The sequence below is a fragment of the Euprymna scolopes genome, chromosome 15, assembly GCF_053919585.1.
Source record: "Euprymna scolopes isolate OS-2025 chromosome 15, ASM5391958v1, whole genome shotgun sequence".
NCBI classification, from domain to species: domain Eukaryota; kingdom Metazoa; phylum Mollusca; class Cephalopoda; order Sepiida; family Sepiolidae; genus Euprymna; species Euprymna scolopes.
Genome location: NC_136496.1, coordinates 127324032 through 127342264, shown reverse-complemented (window position 1 = coordinate 127342264; position 18233 = coordinate 127324032). Strand labels below are relative to the sequence as shown.

At 29.9% G+C, this 18233-nt stretch overlaps 1 protein-coding gene across 1 annotated transcript in view; it reads left to right on the top strand.

The window, feature by feature from the left end:
* Positions 1–18233, top strand: part of LOC145294126 (glutamate--cysteine ligase catalytic subunit-like) — a 178851-nt gene that overhangs the window by 99117 nt on the left and 61501 nt on the right. Inside the window, exon 9 of the mRNA XM_080141230.1 lies at positions 13176–13314. Within this exon, the coding sequence (XP_079997356.1) occupies positions 13176–13314 (139 nt within the window). The remainder of the gene's footprint in view (positions 1–13175; positions 13315–18233) is intronic.

Sequence of the window (18233 nt, the reverse complement as noted above, 5' to 3'; positions counted from 1 at the left end):
ATAATATACAGCAACTAAAACATTGATACATACAATTTAAGTCAGGTAAATTACTTTAAATACGATATACAACAACTAAAACATTGATATGTACTATTTTAGTCACGTAAATTGCTTGAAATATAATATATTTAAATATATATACGTAAATTACTGAAATACATTATACAACAACTAAAACATTGATACCTACTATTTTAGTCACGTAAATTACTTGAAATAAGATATACAACAACTGAAATATTGACACGTACGATTTTAGTAACATAAAACACTGAAATACGATATACAACCACTAAAACATTGATACGTACTATTTTAGTTACGTAAATTACTTTAAATACGATATACAACAACTAAAACATAGATATGTATTATTTAATCATGTAAATTACTGAAATACGATATACAACAACTAAAACATTCATACGTACTATTTTAGTCACGTAAATTACTTAAAATACGATATACAACAAGTAAAACATAGATGCGTACTATTTTAGTCAGTTAAATTACTGACACACGATTTAAACAAACTAAAGCATTGATACGTGCTATTGTAGTCACGTAAATTACTGCAATACGATATACAACAACTAAAACATTGATACGTACTATTTTAGTCACGTAAACTTCTTTAAATATAATATACAACAGCTAAAACATTGATATGTACAATTTTAGTCATGTAAATTACTTAAAGACGATATACAACAACTAAAACATTGATACGTACTATTATAGTCACGTAAATTACTGAAATACGATATACAACAACTAATATATTGATACGTACTATTTTAGTCACGTAAATTACTGAAATACGATATAAAACAACTAAAACATTGATACGTACTATTTTAGTCACGTTAATTACTTGAAATATAATATACAGCAACTAAAACATTGATACATACAATTTAAGTGAGGTAAATTACTTTACGTACGACATACAACAACTAAAACATTGATATGTACTATTTTAGTCACGTAAATTTCTTGAAATATAATATACAGCAACTAAAACATTGATATGAACTATTTATTCACGTAAATTACTTGAAATACGATATACAACAAGGAAAACATTGATACGTACTTTTTTACTCACGTAAATTACTGAAATACGATATACAACAACTTAAACATTGATACGTACTATTTTAGTCACGTAAATTACTTGAACTACGATATACTACAACTGAAACATTGATACGTACTATTTTAGTCACGTAAATTACTGAAATACGATATAAAACAACTAAAACATTGATACGTAATGTTTTAGTCACGTAAATTACTTGAAATACGATATACAACAACTAAAACATTGATACGTACTATTTAATCACATAAAATACTGAAATACGATATACAACAACTAAAACATTGATACGTACTATTTTAGTCACGTAAATTACTTGAAATACGATATACAACAACTAAAACATTGATACGTACTATTTTAGTCATATAAATTTATAATATACAGCAACTAAAACATTGATACATACAATTCAAGTCAGGTAAATTACTTTAAATACGATATACAACAACTAAAACATAGATATGTTCTTTTTTAGTCATGTAAATTACTGAAATACGATATACAACAACTAACACATTTATACGTACTATTTTACTCACGTAAATTACTGAAATACGATATACAACAACTAAAATATTGATATGTACTATTTTAGTCACGTAAATTACTGAAATACGAGATACAAAAAGTAAAACATTGACGCTTACCATTTTAGTAACGTAAATTACTTGAAATATAATATACGACAACTAAAACATTGATACGTACTATTTTAGTCACCTAAATGACTTGAAATATAATATACAACAAGTAAAACATTGATACGTACTATTTTAGTCCCGTAAATTACTGAAATACGATATACAACAACTAAAATATTGATACGTACTATTTTGTTCACGTAAATTACTTGAAAGGCGACATACAACAACTAAAACATTGATACGTTCTATTTTAGTCGCGTAAATTACTGAAATACGATATACAACAACTAAAACATTGATACGTACTGTTTTAGTCACGTAAAATTCTTGAAATGCGCTATACAACAAGTAAAACATTCATATATACTATTTTAGTCACGTAAATTACTGAAATACGATATACAACAACTAAAACATTGATACGTACTATTTTAGTCACGTAAATTTCTGAACTACGATATACAACATCTAAATTATTGATACGTAGTATTTTAGTCCCGTAAAATACTAAAATACGATCTACAACAACTAAAACATTGATACGTACTATTTTAGTCACATAAATTACTTGAAATTCGATATACAACAACTAAAACATTGATATGTCCTATTTTAGTAACGTAAATTACTTGAAATATAATATACAACAGCTAAAACATTGATACATACTATTTTAGTCACGTAGATTACTTGAAATACGATATACAACCACCAAAACATTGATGTGTACTATTTTAGTCACGTAAATTACTTGAAATATAATATACAATACTTAAAACATTGATATGTACTATTTTAGTCACGTAAATTACTGAAATACGATATACAACAGCTTAAATATTGATACATACTATTTAATCCCGTAAACTACTTGAAATATAATATACAACGGCTAACACAGTGATACGTACTATTTTAGTGACGTAAATTACTGAAATACGATGTACAACAACTAAAACATTGATACGTACTGTTTTAGTCACGTAAATTACTTGAAATATTAAATACAACAACTAAAACATTGATACATACTATTTTAGTCACGTAAACTACTTGAAATATAATATACAACAGCTAAAACATTGATCCGTACTATTTTAGTCGTGTAAATTACTGAAATATGATATACAACAACTAAAACATTGATACATTCTATTTTAGTCACTTAAAGTACTTGAAATACGATATACAACAACTAAAACATTGATAGGTACTATTTTAGTCACATAAAATACTGAAATACGATATACAACAACTAAAACATTGATACGTACTATTTTAGTCACTTAAATTACTTGGCATACGATATACAACAACTAAAACATTGATAGTACTATTTTAGTCATATAAATTTATAATATACAGCAACTAAAACATTGATACATACAATTTAAGTCAGGTAAATTACTTAAATACGCTATACAACAACTAAAACATTGATATGTACTATTTTAGTCACGTAAATTTCTTGAAATATAATATACAACAACTAAAACATTGATAGTACTATGTTAGTCACATAAAATACTGAAATACGATATACAACAACTAAAACATTGATACGTTCTATTTTAGTGACGTAAATTACTTGAAATACGATCTACAACAATGAAATATTGATACGTACTATTTTAGTCACGTAAATTACTGAAATACGATATACAACAACTAAAACATTGATACGTACTATTTTAGTCACGTAAATTTCTTGAAATATAATATACAACAACTAAAACATTGACACGTACTATGTTAGTCACATAAAATACTGAAATACGATATACAACAACTAAAACATTGATACGTACTATTTTAGTCACGTAAATTACTTGAAATACGATATACAACAACTAAAACATTGATACGTACTATTTTAGTCATATAAAATACTGAAATACGTTACACAACAAGTAAAACATTGATATGTACTTTTTTAATCATGTAAATTATTTGAAATACGATATACAACAATTAAAACATTGATACGTACTATTTTAATCACGTAAATTACTGAAATACGATATACAACAACTAAAATATTGATACGTACTATTGTAGTCACGTAAATTACTGACATACGATATACAACCACTATAACATTGATACGTACTATTTTAGTCACATAAATTACTTGAAATACGATATACAGCAACTAAAACATTGATACAGACTATTTTAGTCACATTAATTACTTTAAATACGATATACAACAACTAAAACATTGATAATACTATCTTAGTCACGTTAATTACTTAGATACGATAAACAACAACTAAGACATTTATAGGTACTATTTTAGTCACGTAAATTACTGAAATACGATATACAACAACTAAAACATTGATACGTACTATTTTAGTCACGTAAATTACTTGCAATATAATATACAACTAAAACATTGATACGTACTATTTTAATCACGTACACTACAAATAAATAAAATATACAACAACCAAAACATTTATACAAACTATTTTAGTCACGTAAATTACTTGAAATACGATTTACAACAACTAAAACATTTATACGTATTATTTTAGTCACGTTAATTACTTGAAATACGATATATAACCACTGAAACATTGATATGTACTATTTTAGTCACGTAAATTACTGAAATACGATATACAACAACTAAAACATTGATAGGTACTATTTTAGTCACGTAAATGTCTTGAAATACGATATACAACAACTGAAACATTGTTACGTACTACGTTAGTCACGTAAATTACTGAAATGGGATATACAACAACTAAAACATTGATACGTTCTATTTTAGTCACGTAAATTACTGAAATACGATATACAACAACTAAAACATTGATACGTACTATTTTAGTAACGTAAAGTACTGGAAATACGGTATACCACAACTAAAACATTGATACGTACTATTTTAGTCACGTAAATTACTTGAAATACGATATACAACAACTAAAACAGTGATAGGTACTATTTTAGTCACGTAAATTACTTGAAATACGATAAACAATCACTAAAACATTGATACGTACTATTTTAGTCACGTAAATTACTGTAAGACGATATAAACAAACTAAAGCATTGATACGTACTATTTCAGTCACGTAAATTACTGAAATACGATATACAACAGCTTAAACATTGATACGTACTATTTAGTCACGTATACTACTTTAAATATAATATACAACAGCTAAAACAGTGATACGTGCTATTTTAGTAACGTAAATTCCTGAAAGACGATATAAACCAACTAAAACATTGATACGTACTATTTTAGTCACGTGGAATTCTTGAAATGCGATATACAACAAGTAAAACATTGATACGTACTATTTTAGTCACGTAAATTACTGAAATACGATATACAACAACTAAAACATTGATACGTACTATTTTAGTCACGTAAATTATTGAACTACGATATACAAAAACTAAAACATTGATACGTACTATTTTAGTCACGTAAAATACTTAAATACGATCTACAACAACTAAAACATTGATACATACTATTTTCGTCACATAAATTACTTGAAATTTGATATACAACAACTAAAACATTGATACATACTATTTTAGTCACGTAAATTACTTAAAATACGATATACAACAACTAAAACATTTATACGTACTATTTTAGTCACGTAAATTACTTGAAATACGATATACAAAAAACTGGAACATTCATTTTAGTCACGTAAATAACTTGAACTACGACATAAAAAAGCTGAATAATTTATACGTACTATTTTAGTCACGTAAATAACTTGAAATACGATATACAACAACTAAAACATTGATACATACTATTTTAGTCACGTAAATTACTTGAAATATAATATACAACAGCTAAAACATTGATACATACTATTTTAGTCAAGTAAATTACCGAAATACGATATACAACAACTTAAACATTTATACATACTATTTTAGTGACGAAAATTACTTGAAATATAATATACGACAACTAAAACATTGATACGTACTATTTTAGTCCCGTTAATTACTTGAAATATAATATACAACAACTAAAACATTGATACGTACTATTTTAGTCACGTAAATTACTTGAAATACAATATACAACAACTAAAACATTGATACATACTATTTTAGTCACGTAAATTACTTAAAATACGATATACAACAACTAAAACATAGATATTTCCTATTTTAGTCACGTAAATTATTTGAAATATAATATACAACAGCTAAAACATTGCTCCGTACTATTTTAGTCACGTAAATTACTGAAATACGATATACAACAACTAAAACATTGATACGTATTATTTTAGTCATGTAAATTACTTGAAATACGATATACAACAACTAAAACATAGATAAGTACTATTTTAGTCACGTAAATTATTGAAATATAATATACAACACGTAAAACATTCGTACGTACTATTTTCGTCACATAAATTACTTAAAATATATATACAACAGCTAAAATTGTGCTTACTATTTTAGTCACCTAAATTATTTCAAATACAACAGCTAAAACATTGATACCCACTGATACTGATAAAACATTGATACCTACTATATTAGTTATGTAAATTAATTGAAATACGATATAAAACTAAAGCTCATCCATTGATACGCAAAATTTTAGTTACGTAAATTACTTGAAACATAATATACAACAGCTAAAACATTGATACATACTATTTCAGTCACGTAAATTACTGAAATACGATATACAACAATTAAAACATTGATACGTACTATTTTAGTCACGTAAATTACTTGTAACATAATATACAACAATTAAAACATTGATACGTACTATTTCCGTCACGTACATTACGTTAAACACTATATAAACAGCTTAAACAGTGGTACCAACTATTTTAGTCACGTAAATTACTAGAAATAAAAGATACAACAGCTAAAACATTGATACGTACTATTTTAGTCACGGAAATTACTTGAAATATAATATACCGAAGCTAAACCATTGATACGTACTATTTTAGTCACGTTAGTTGCTTGAAATACAATATACAACAGCTAAAACATTTATACGTACTATTTTAGTCACCTAAATTACTTGAAATATAATATACAACAGCTTAAGCATTGATATGTACTATTTTAGTCACGTAAATTATTTCAAATACGATATACACCAACTAACACATTGATACGTACTAGTATAATCACGCAAAGTACTTGAAATATAATATACAACAGCTAAAAAATTGATACATACTATTTTAGTCACGTAAATTACTTGAAATATAACATACAACAGCTAAAACCTTGATTGAGATTGTCGGACTCACTTCCTCATCTTGGTTGTTATTGTCACAACGTTTCGGCCGTTTTGCCCTCCGGCCTTCGTCAGGTGAACCGTTTGTTAGGAGTCTCGAACCCAACCCTTTGTTATTATTACAGGGGTACCGTGTTCGGACTCCAGCTAGGCTTTGGGACATAGTTGCTTTTTCACTGCCTTCGTTCAGGATTAGTGACATATGGCCGAGTGGTCCTAGACGTTGTATCAAAGTTTACAGTTACCCAAAATTGCTGAGTTCAATCCTGAACGAAGGCAGTGAAAAAGTAACATTGAAAACAGAGAATCAGCAACTATGTCCCAAAGCCTAGCTGGAGTCCGAACACGGTACCCCCGTAATAATAATAAAGGGTGTGGTTCGAGACTCCTAACAAACGGTTCACCTAACGAAGGCCGGAGGGCAAAACGGCCGAAACGTTGTGACAATAACAACCAAGATGAGGAAGTCAGTCCGACAATCTCAATCAATGAAAACACCTCATCTCAAAAATACAGACAATTACTAGCTAAAACCTTGATACATACTATTTTAGTCACGTAAATTAATTGAAAAATAGGACACAACTTGAAATATAATATACAACAGCCGAAGCAGTTATACGTACTATTTTAGTCACCTAAATTCCTAAAATATAATATACAACACCAACAACATTGATAAGTACTATTTTAGTAACGTAAGTTACTTGAAATATAATATACAACAGCTAAACCTAGATACGTACTATTTTAGTCACGTAAATTACTTGAAATATAATATACAACAGCTAAAACATTGATACGTACTATTTTAGTCACCTAAATTACTTGAAATATTATATACAACACGAAAAACTTGATATACAACGTACTATTTAGTCACCCAAATTACTTGAAATATAATATACAACACGAAAACATTGATACGCACTATTTTAGTCACCTAAATTACTTGAAATATAATATACAACACGAAAACATTGATACGCACTATTTTAGTCACCTAAATTACTTGAAATATAATATACAACACGAAAACATTGATACGCACTATTTTAGTCACCTAAATTACTTGAAATATGTTATACAACACGAAAACATTGATACGCACTATTTTAGTCACCTAAATTACTTGAAATATAATATACAACACGAAAACATTGATACGCACTATTTTAGTCACCTAAATTACTTGAAATATATTATACAACACGAAGACATTGATACGCACTATTTTAGTCACCTAAATTACTTGAAATATAATATACAACACGAAAACATTGATACGCACTATTTTAGTCACCTAAATTACTTGAAATATAATATACAACACGAAAACATTGATACGCACTATTTTAGTCACCTAAATTACTTGAAATATAATATACAACACGAAAACATTGATACGCACTATTTTAGTCACCTAAATTACTTGAAATATGTTATACAACACGAAAACATTGATACGCACTATTTTAGTCACCTAAATTACTTGAAATATAATATACAACAAGAAGACATTGATACGCACTATTTTAGTCACCTAAATTACTTGAAATATAATATACAACACGAAAACATTGATACGCACTATTTTAGTCACCTAAATTACTTGAAATATAATATACAACACGAAAACATTGATACGCACTATTTTAGTCACCTAAATTACTTGAAATATAATATACAACACGAAAACATTGATACGCACTATTTTAGTCACCTAAATTACTTGAAATATGTTATACAACACGAAAACATTGATACGCACTATTTTAGTCACCTAAATTACTTGAAATATAATATACAACACGAAAACATTGATACGCACTATTTTAGTCACCTAAATTACTTGAAATATAATATACAACACGAAGACATTGATACGCACTATTTTAGTCACCTAAATTACTTGAAATATAATATACAACACGAAAACATTGATACGCACTATTTTAGTCACCTAAATTACTTGAAATATAATATACAACACGAAAACATTGATACGCACTATTTTAGTCACCTAAATTACTTGAAATATAATATACAACACGAAGACATTGATACGCACTATTTTAGTCACCTAAATTACTTGAAATATAATATACAACACGAAAACATTGATACGCACTGCTTTAGTCACCTAAATTACTTGAAATATAATATACAACACGAAGACATTGATACGCACTATTTTAGTCACCTAAATTACTTGAAATATATTATACAACGCTGAAAACATTGATACATACTATTTTAGTCACCTAAATTACTTGAAATATATTATACAACGCTGAAAACATTGATACGTACTATTTTAGTCACCTAAATTACTTGAAATATATTATACAACGCTGAAAACATTGATACATACTATTTTAGTCACCTAAATTACTTGAAATATATTATACAACGCTGAAAACATTGATACGTACTATTTTAGTCACCTAAATTACTTGAAATATATTATACAACGCTGAAAACATTGATACGTACTATTTTAGTCACCTAAATTACTTGAAATATATTATACAACGCTGAAAACATTGATACATACTATTTTAGTCACCTAAATTACTTGAAATATATTGTACAACGCTGAAAACATTGATACGTACTATTTTAGTCACCTAAATTACTTGAAATATATTATACAACGCTGAAAACATTGATACATACTATTTTAGTCACCTAAATTACTTGAAATATATTATACAACGCTGAAAACATTGATACATACTATTTTAGTCACCTTAATTACTTGAAATATATTATACAACGCTGAAAAAATTGATACGTACTATTTTAGTCACCTAAATTACTTGAAATATATTATACAACGCTGAAAACATTGATACGTACTATTTTAGTCACCTAAATTACTTGAAATATATTATACAACGCTGAAAACATTGATACATACTATTTTAGTCACCTAAATTACTTGAAATATATTATACAACGCTGAAAACATTGATACATACTATTTTAGTCACCTTAATTACTTGAAATATATTATACAACGCTGAAAACATTGATACATACTATTTTAGTCACCTAAATTACTTGAAATATATTATACAACGCTGAAAACATTGATACGTACTATTTTAGTCACCTAAATTACTTGAAATATATTATACAACGCTGAAAACATTGATACGTACTATTTTAGTCACCTAAATTACTTGAAATATATTATACAACGCTGAAAAAATTGATACCTACTATTTTAGTCACCTAAATTACTTGAAATATATTATACAACGCTGAAAACATTGATACATACTATTTTAGTCACCTAAATTACTTGAAATATATTATACAACGCTGAAAAAATTGATACGTACTATTTTAGTCACCTAAATTACTTGAAATATATTATACAACGCTGAAAACATTGATACGTACTATTTTAGTCACCTAAATTACTTGAAATATATTATACAACGCTGAAAACATTGATACGTACTATTTTAGTCACCTAAATTACTTGAAATATATTATACAACGCTGAAAAAATTGATACATACTATTTTAGTCACCTAAATTACTTGAAATATAATATACAACGCTGAAAACATTGATACGTACTATTTTAGTCACCTAAATTACTTGAAATATATTGTGCAACGCTGAAAACATTGATACGTACTATTTTAGTCACCTAAATTACTTGAAATATATTATACAACGCTGAAAAAATTGATACGTACTATTTTAGTCACCTAAATTACTTGAAATATATTATACAACGCTGAAAAAATTGATACATACTATTTTAGTCACCTAAATTACTTGAAATATATTATACAACGCTGAAAACATTGATACATACTATTTTAGTCACCTAAATTACTTGAAATATATTGTACAACGCTGAAAAAATTGATACGTACTATTTTAGTCACCTAAATTACTTGAAATATATTATACAACGCTGAAAACATTGATACGTACTATTTTAGTCACCTAAATTACTTGAAATATATTGTACAACGCTGAAAACATTGATACGTACTATTTTAGTCACCTAAATTACTTGAAATATATTGTACAACGCTGAAAACATTGATACGTACTATTTTAGTCACTTAAATTACTTGAAATATATTGTACAACGCTGAAAACATTGATACGTACTATTTTAGTCACCTAAATTACTTGAAATATATTGTACAACGCTGAAAACATTGATACGTACTATTTTAGTCACCTAAATTACTTGAAATATATTGTACAACGCTGAAAACATTGATACGTACTATTTTAGTCACCTAAATTACTTGAAATATATTATACAACGCTGAAAACATTGATACGTACTATTTTAGTCACCTAAATTACTTGAAATATATTGTACAACGCTGAAAACATTGATACGTACTATTTTAGTCACCTAAATTACTTGAAATATATTATACAACGCTGAAAACATTGATACGTACTATTTTAGTCACCTAAATTACTTGAAATATATTGTACAACGCTGAAAACATTGATACGTACTATTTTAGTCACCTAAATTACTTGAAATATATTGTACAACGCTGAAAACATTGATACGTACTATTTTAGTCACCTAAATTACTTGAAATATATTATACAACGCTGAAAACATTGATACGTACTATTTTAGTCACCTAAATTACTTGAAATATATTGTACAACGCTGAAAACATTGATACGTACTATTTTAGTCACCTAAATTACTTGAAATATATTATACAACGCTGAAAACATTGATACGTACTATTTTAGTCACCTAAATTACTTGAAATATATTGTACAACGCTGAAAACATTGATACGTACTATTTTAGTCACCTAAATTACTTGAAATATATTATACAACGCTGAAAACATTGATACATACTATTTTAGTCACCTTAATTACTTGAAATATATTATACAACGCTGAAAACATTGATACATACTATTTTAGTCACCTAAATTACTTGAAATATATTATACAACGCTGAAAACATTGATACATACTATTTTAGTCACCTAAATTACTTGAAATATATTATACAACGCTGAAAACATTGATACATACTATTTTAGTCACCTAAATTACTTGAAATATATTATACAACGCTGAAAACATTGATACGTACTATTTTAGTCACCTAAATTACTTGAAATATATTATACAACGCTGAAAACATTGATACATACTATTTTAGTCACCTAAATTACTTGAAATATATTATACAACGCTGAAAACATTGATACGTACTATTTTAGTCACCTAAATTACTTGAAATATATTATACAACGCTGAAAACATTGATACATACTATTTTAGTCACCTAAATTACTTGAAATATAATATACAACGCTGAAAACATTGATACATACTATTTTAGTCACCTAAATTACTTGAAATATATTATACAACGCTGAAAACATTGATACATACTATTTTAGTCACCTAAATTACTTGAAATATATTATACAACGCTGAAAACATTGATACATACTATTTTAGTCACCTAAATTACTTGAAATATAATATACAACGCTGAAAACATTGATACGTACTACTAGACATCACAAAAGCAAGTGGACTCGATCATCCATGCTGTTGCTGTTTAAAAAATAAGCTCTGCTGAGTTCGCTCCAGTTCTCTCTAACTAGTTCGCCTTAACGAATTTGCTTTCCTGACTGTTTAAAAACCACTTCTCTGGTACGAGTTTTCAAGAATTCTGGCGAATTAAATTATCACCCCATTAACCCCCCCCCCCTTTTTTCGCAGCTATATGGCTTTTCGTAGGTTGATCAGCCAACATGGTCGTCTGATGTTGACGTCACGTGGTAATTAAAAATTGCAAAAAAAAGATAGGAACGAAATGAGTTTTGATAGTTTTGGGCGAAATAAAAAATGACTGTTTTGACTACCTTGTTTTATAGACATTTTTTTCTGAATTTCTTTGCATTTACCAATTAACCTGATGTTTAATGTAATTTTCAAATTTTCATAATTTGCAATTAAGAGTCTACAAATAAACCAGCTGCCATAACTCTTGATAATATATTATGCTTTTTTTTCTTTTTTTTTTTTTTCACTAACTGTATCGGGATTGTTTTTTTTTGTTTGTTTTTTTTTTTTTTTCAAATTGCTTAATCAAATTTGTCTCTCAATTCAGCCATTGAAAAACGGTCAGTTCTTGATAAACAAGAGTCGCTGGGATTCAATCAACAATTACCTCTCGGAAATGGGACGACGTTACAATGATATTGAATTCAATTATGACAAAGAAATTTTTGAACAGCTGAAGAATGCTGGTAACATATTTTCTTCTTTCTTTCTTTTATTTCTTCTTTATGTTCCTATTTACCTGCCTCCCCACGAGGGCATAGTTAGTCACAAGGTCGGTTTGTAATATGGAGAAAATCCAGCTCCCTAAAAACAGCACTCTGGATAGGAACAAAAATAAAAATTCTCGGTCATGAAGGATTTCTCGTCCACTAACCGAGGACAGAAAAGGTGAAGTGTAGCAAAACTACACTGGAATCTTGGTCCCGAAGGCCGTGAACACTTCTTACTTTATGTTAGCCAGAAGTTAGGGTTAGGGTTAGTTATTATTGCATTGACATATCGATATTTCATTCTGTCTAGCCAGTTTGTCTTTTTTCTCCTTCCGCCATGTATTTTTTTCTTTCTTAATATTTTTTTTATAGTACCAAAATGCCTTTCACTTCAGTTCGTTTAATAAATAAATAAATAAATAAATAAATAAATAAATAAATGGTCATCTGAAACGATCTTTTTGCTGGCAAACAATTTCAAATAATTACGCAAATAATACAAGGGGGATAATTCTTATTTTTACCTGAAAGTTTTATCTCCCCTCTATATTAGTTACAAAACGAATCGACATTGTTTTTGTGTATATGTGATTCCAGTAAAACCAATTTAATTTTAACGACAAAAATCCAGTTATTTATTTGTCTTTTAGAAGCGTTTCTATTTTCCCCAAAAGACTAATAGTCGTGATGGGCTGAATAAACTAACACGAGTAAAAAGACTCATAATTATCTACAACTAGTATCTTCTCTACATATAAAGCTGAATCGTTTATTGCACAAACATTGAGATTAAGACATCACTTTTCCATTCATCATAGAATTTAAAAAAAAAAAAAGAAAAAAAAAAAGGAAACAACTGGACAATAAGTTTACAGTTGATAGCGCAATCCTAGCATTTACAGCGATTTCATACTAGATTCAGACTATAATACCGACCCACAATTTGAAACTCACAATTTCAACTCATCTGATACATGGCATAACTTTAATTATCTCCCAATACTGTCAATGTAGTACATGCCTTATATAATAAACCGAAAATTATCTGCCAGTATACCTCCAAAAGAAAATACCAGGTCGTGCTTAATGGCTGTACATCTAAACATTATGATATTAATACTGTTGTGTCCCCGGGGTCGATCCTTAGATATTATTCCCGATTTTCATGAACAGCATCATTGATACAATTGTGTCGAAGATGGGTATTAGTGGTGGAATGATTCTAATATCTTAACTAATTCTGATACAAGTACTGATCTCCTCCTAAATTCTTGATTCTGAAGCAATAACTGATTCCGATTCTTCTTAAATCTCTAAATATTTAGGTACGAGTTAATTTTTGTTTGGCGTTTCGTTTTGTTTTTGTTTTTTTGTTTTTTTTTTGTTTTTGTTTTTTTTGTTTGTTTTTTCTTTTTATTTCAGATTAGCATGGGTGCCTGGCGTTGCCCGGGTGTTTGGGGGTGTATGTTGAGCAAAAAAAAAAAGTGGTAGTAGGAAGGCAGACTCGAACCTATACCACAAAAGAGGAAAATAACGGGGAAAAAACCTGACGTCTTTGCTGACCACCGCCAAACAGGAAGTGACGTAGGTTTTAATTAAGGCTAGACAATCGAAAAGAGAGGATGACTTTCGAAAATATCGGCGAAAAAAGCGACCCCCCCCCCGTAGAAAAGTGCCCAATTGAAGGTAAAGATATTAATAATTTTAGCCATTTTTTATATTTGTCGTCTGAAAGCCTCATCAGTATGTCCTGTATTTAAGAACTCAGGTGAAAAGTCATCTCCCTCTCAGTACAGACCAATAAGTCTCCTGCGTGTCATGAGTAAGTTGCTGGAATCCATATTAAATAAAGAAGTAGTCAACCACCTCAACAGAAACAACCTTCTTAGTGACATACAATATGGTTTCCGCTCTGCAAGATCTACAGCAGATGTGCTAACGGTAATATCTCATAGGATTAGTGAATCTCTTGACAAAGGTTTCCTTTCCAGGGCAATTGCTCTTGACATATCGAAGGCCTTCAATAGGGTATGGCATAAGGGCCTACTACACAAGATTTCCAGCTACGGTATTACTGGAAATGTTTTCTGAATCATTAAATCATTTCTCTCTGATAGGTTTATAAGAGTAGTGGTTGATGGGCAGAAATCAGAGGCCCACAGTATTAATGCTGGAGTCCCCCAGGGGTCTATCCTGGGCCCAACTCTCTTCCTGATCTACATCAATGATCTCCATAAAACACATACTTAAATCATTCGTTGACATCTATACTGATGACACAACAATCTATGGCAACACATCAAAGGCTGTAAATGACAAAGTTCTCTCTGATTCTCTCTCCTCTAATCTTGAGCGCGTAGTACAATGGGGGAAGAGGTGGCTGGTCACTTTTAATGCATCCAAAACCAAGCTTCTATCTTTACATCATCAACGCTCTTATCCCCATCTGGCATCAATTGAAATGGATGGCTCTCGCCTTGGGAAGGCTCCATGTTTTGACAAGCTTCTGGGTTTGACCTTTACTCCTGATCTGAAATGGAACACGTACATCAAATCTGTTGCCAGGGACGCTGGGAAAATGGTGGGATCCTTCTACCGCTCCAGAAGATATCTCACTAATGATGCAATTCTCTATCTGTATAAAAGCCAAGTACGTCCAAGGATGGAGTACTGCTGCCGCATCTGGGCAGGAGCTGCTAAAAACAGCCTATCCTGCCTTGACAGAGTACAAAATAGACTTCGTGGTTTGGTGAGGGGTGCCCTTTTCTCTACCCTGCAACCTCTCTCCCACAGAAGAGACGTTGCGAGCCTGTCTTTGTTTTATCGTTATTTCCATGGCAAGTGGTCGTCTGAGCTGCACTCTCTCGTCCTCCCTCACCAATTTTTCACGATAAACACCCGTCTGGCTGAAACAACTGTCAATAATTTTCCCCACTCTTTATCTGTGCCTAAATCCAAATGTAGATTCCATGAGCAGAGCTTCTTTCTCAGAAGTGCACGATTGTGGAACTCTTCCGTTCGCCTGTTTCCCACCTGACTACAACTTGGATGTCTTCAAATCCAACATAAACAAATTCCTGACAAACCGGCCCCTTACGTAAGACACTCTATCAAAACCCCTAATACTAATGATTACTACAATACTATCTCATTGATTACTGTACACGCAAAATAACCCTTATCCCTGAGTGGCCTCAGGCCTTGAGAAGTGGTGACCCCCATGTAAAAAAAAAAAAAAAAAAAGGTTAAACTTCAAATTGATACTGATCTTGTAAAAATCCGTCGCCTCTGTCAAAGGTTTTAGGAAGACATGCAAACATACATTTATATATTGGTAACTAAAAATTTTCGACATAAACCAATTAACAAGCTTGCCCTGTGTTTGAATACCTTTTATGTAAAATTTCAAATGTTTAGAAATTGTCTAAGTAATTTGGTAGAGACTGCAGAGGTCAATTGTTTTTATCTTTGACCCCTATTATGACCCCTTAACATTTATTGTTTTGGGCTCAAATCAAGTTATTATGTTAGATCCATGTCCAAGGAACCCATATCTAAAATTTCAAGTATTTAGACCCAAAATTGTCGGAGGAATTTGGTAAAGCTCTCAAAGGTCAAATCGCTGAACTTTGTAATTCGTTTTCGGCTAGAAATTTGGCTGTTAAGGGGTCCAAATTCAACAATTTGACCTTTGAGAGCTCTACCAAATTCCTCCAACAATTTTAGGTCTAAATACTTGAAATTTTAGATATGGGTTTGTAATTCGTTTTCGGCCAGAAATTTGGCTGTTAAGGGGTCAAAGATTTTCCCAAATCTCAGTAACCTGTATATCAAATTTCGAGTCTGTAGACTTAAAATTGAGAAAGTTATTGTGTAGGGAATTGTACACACACACACACACACACGTTCACTTTTATAGATATACTAGCATTCCAGCCCGGTGTTGCCCGGGTGTTTGGATGTGTATTTTGAGCAAAAAAAAAAAAAAGTGGTAGTAGGAAGGCAGGCTCGAACCTGTACCGCAAAGGAGGAAAAGAACGGGGTAAAAACCTGACGTCTTTGCTGTTAGGACCATCACCAAAGCGGAAGTGACGTAGGCTTAAATTAAGGCTAGACAATCGAAAGGAGAGGATGACTTTCAAAAATATCGGTAAAAAAAGCGACTCCCCCTCCCTATTGAAAAGTGCCCAATAAAGGTGAAGATATTACATACATACATTATATATTGGTAACTAAAAATTTTCGACCCAAATCGGTTAAAAAGCTTGCCCTATCTCTGAATACCCTTTATGTAAAATTTCATGTGTTTAGACCAGAAATTGTCTGAGTAATTTGGTAGAGACCGCAGAGGTCAAATTTTTTTTTTAACATTTATTGTTTGGAGCTCAGATCAAGTTGTTAAGTTAGATCCATGTCCAAGGAACCCATATCTAAAATTTCAAGTGTTTATACCCAAAATTGTCGGAGGAGTTTGGTAGAGTTCTCAAAGGTCAAATCATTGAACTTTGACCCCTTAACAGTCAAATTTCTGGCTGAAAACCGATCACAAAGATTTTCCCAAATCTCTGTACCTTGTATATCAAATTTCGAGTCTGTAGACTTAAAATTGACAGTTATTGTGTAGGAAAATGTGCACACACACACACACACACACACACACACACACACACACACACACACACACACACACGTTCACTTTTATAGATAGATAGATAGATAGATAGATGGATAGATAGATAGATAGATAGATTACTGTAAAAACCTATGTAATATATGCATATATTTTTGCAAACGTAAAAATATATTTTGGTGGGGGGGGGGAGTATCTAAAGACTTTAGTATTACTGTGTGTTTAAAATCGATAAGTATTTAGCATTTTATCATTAGTATCGGCA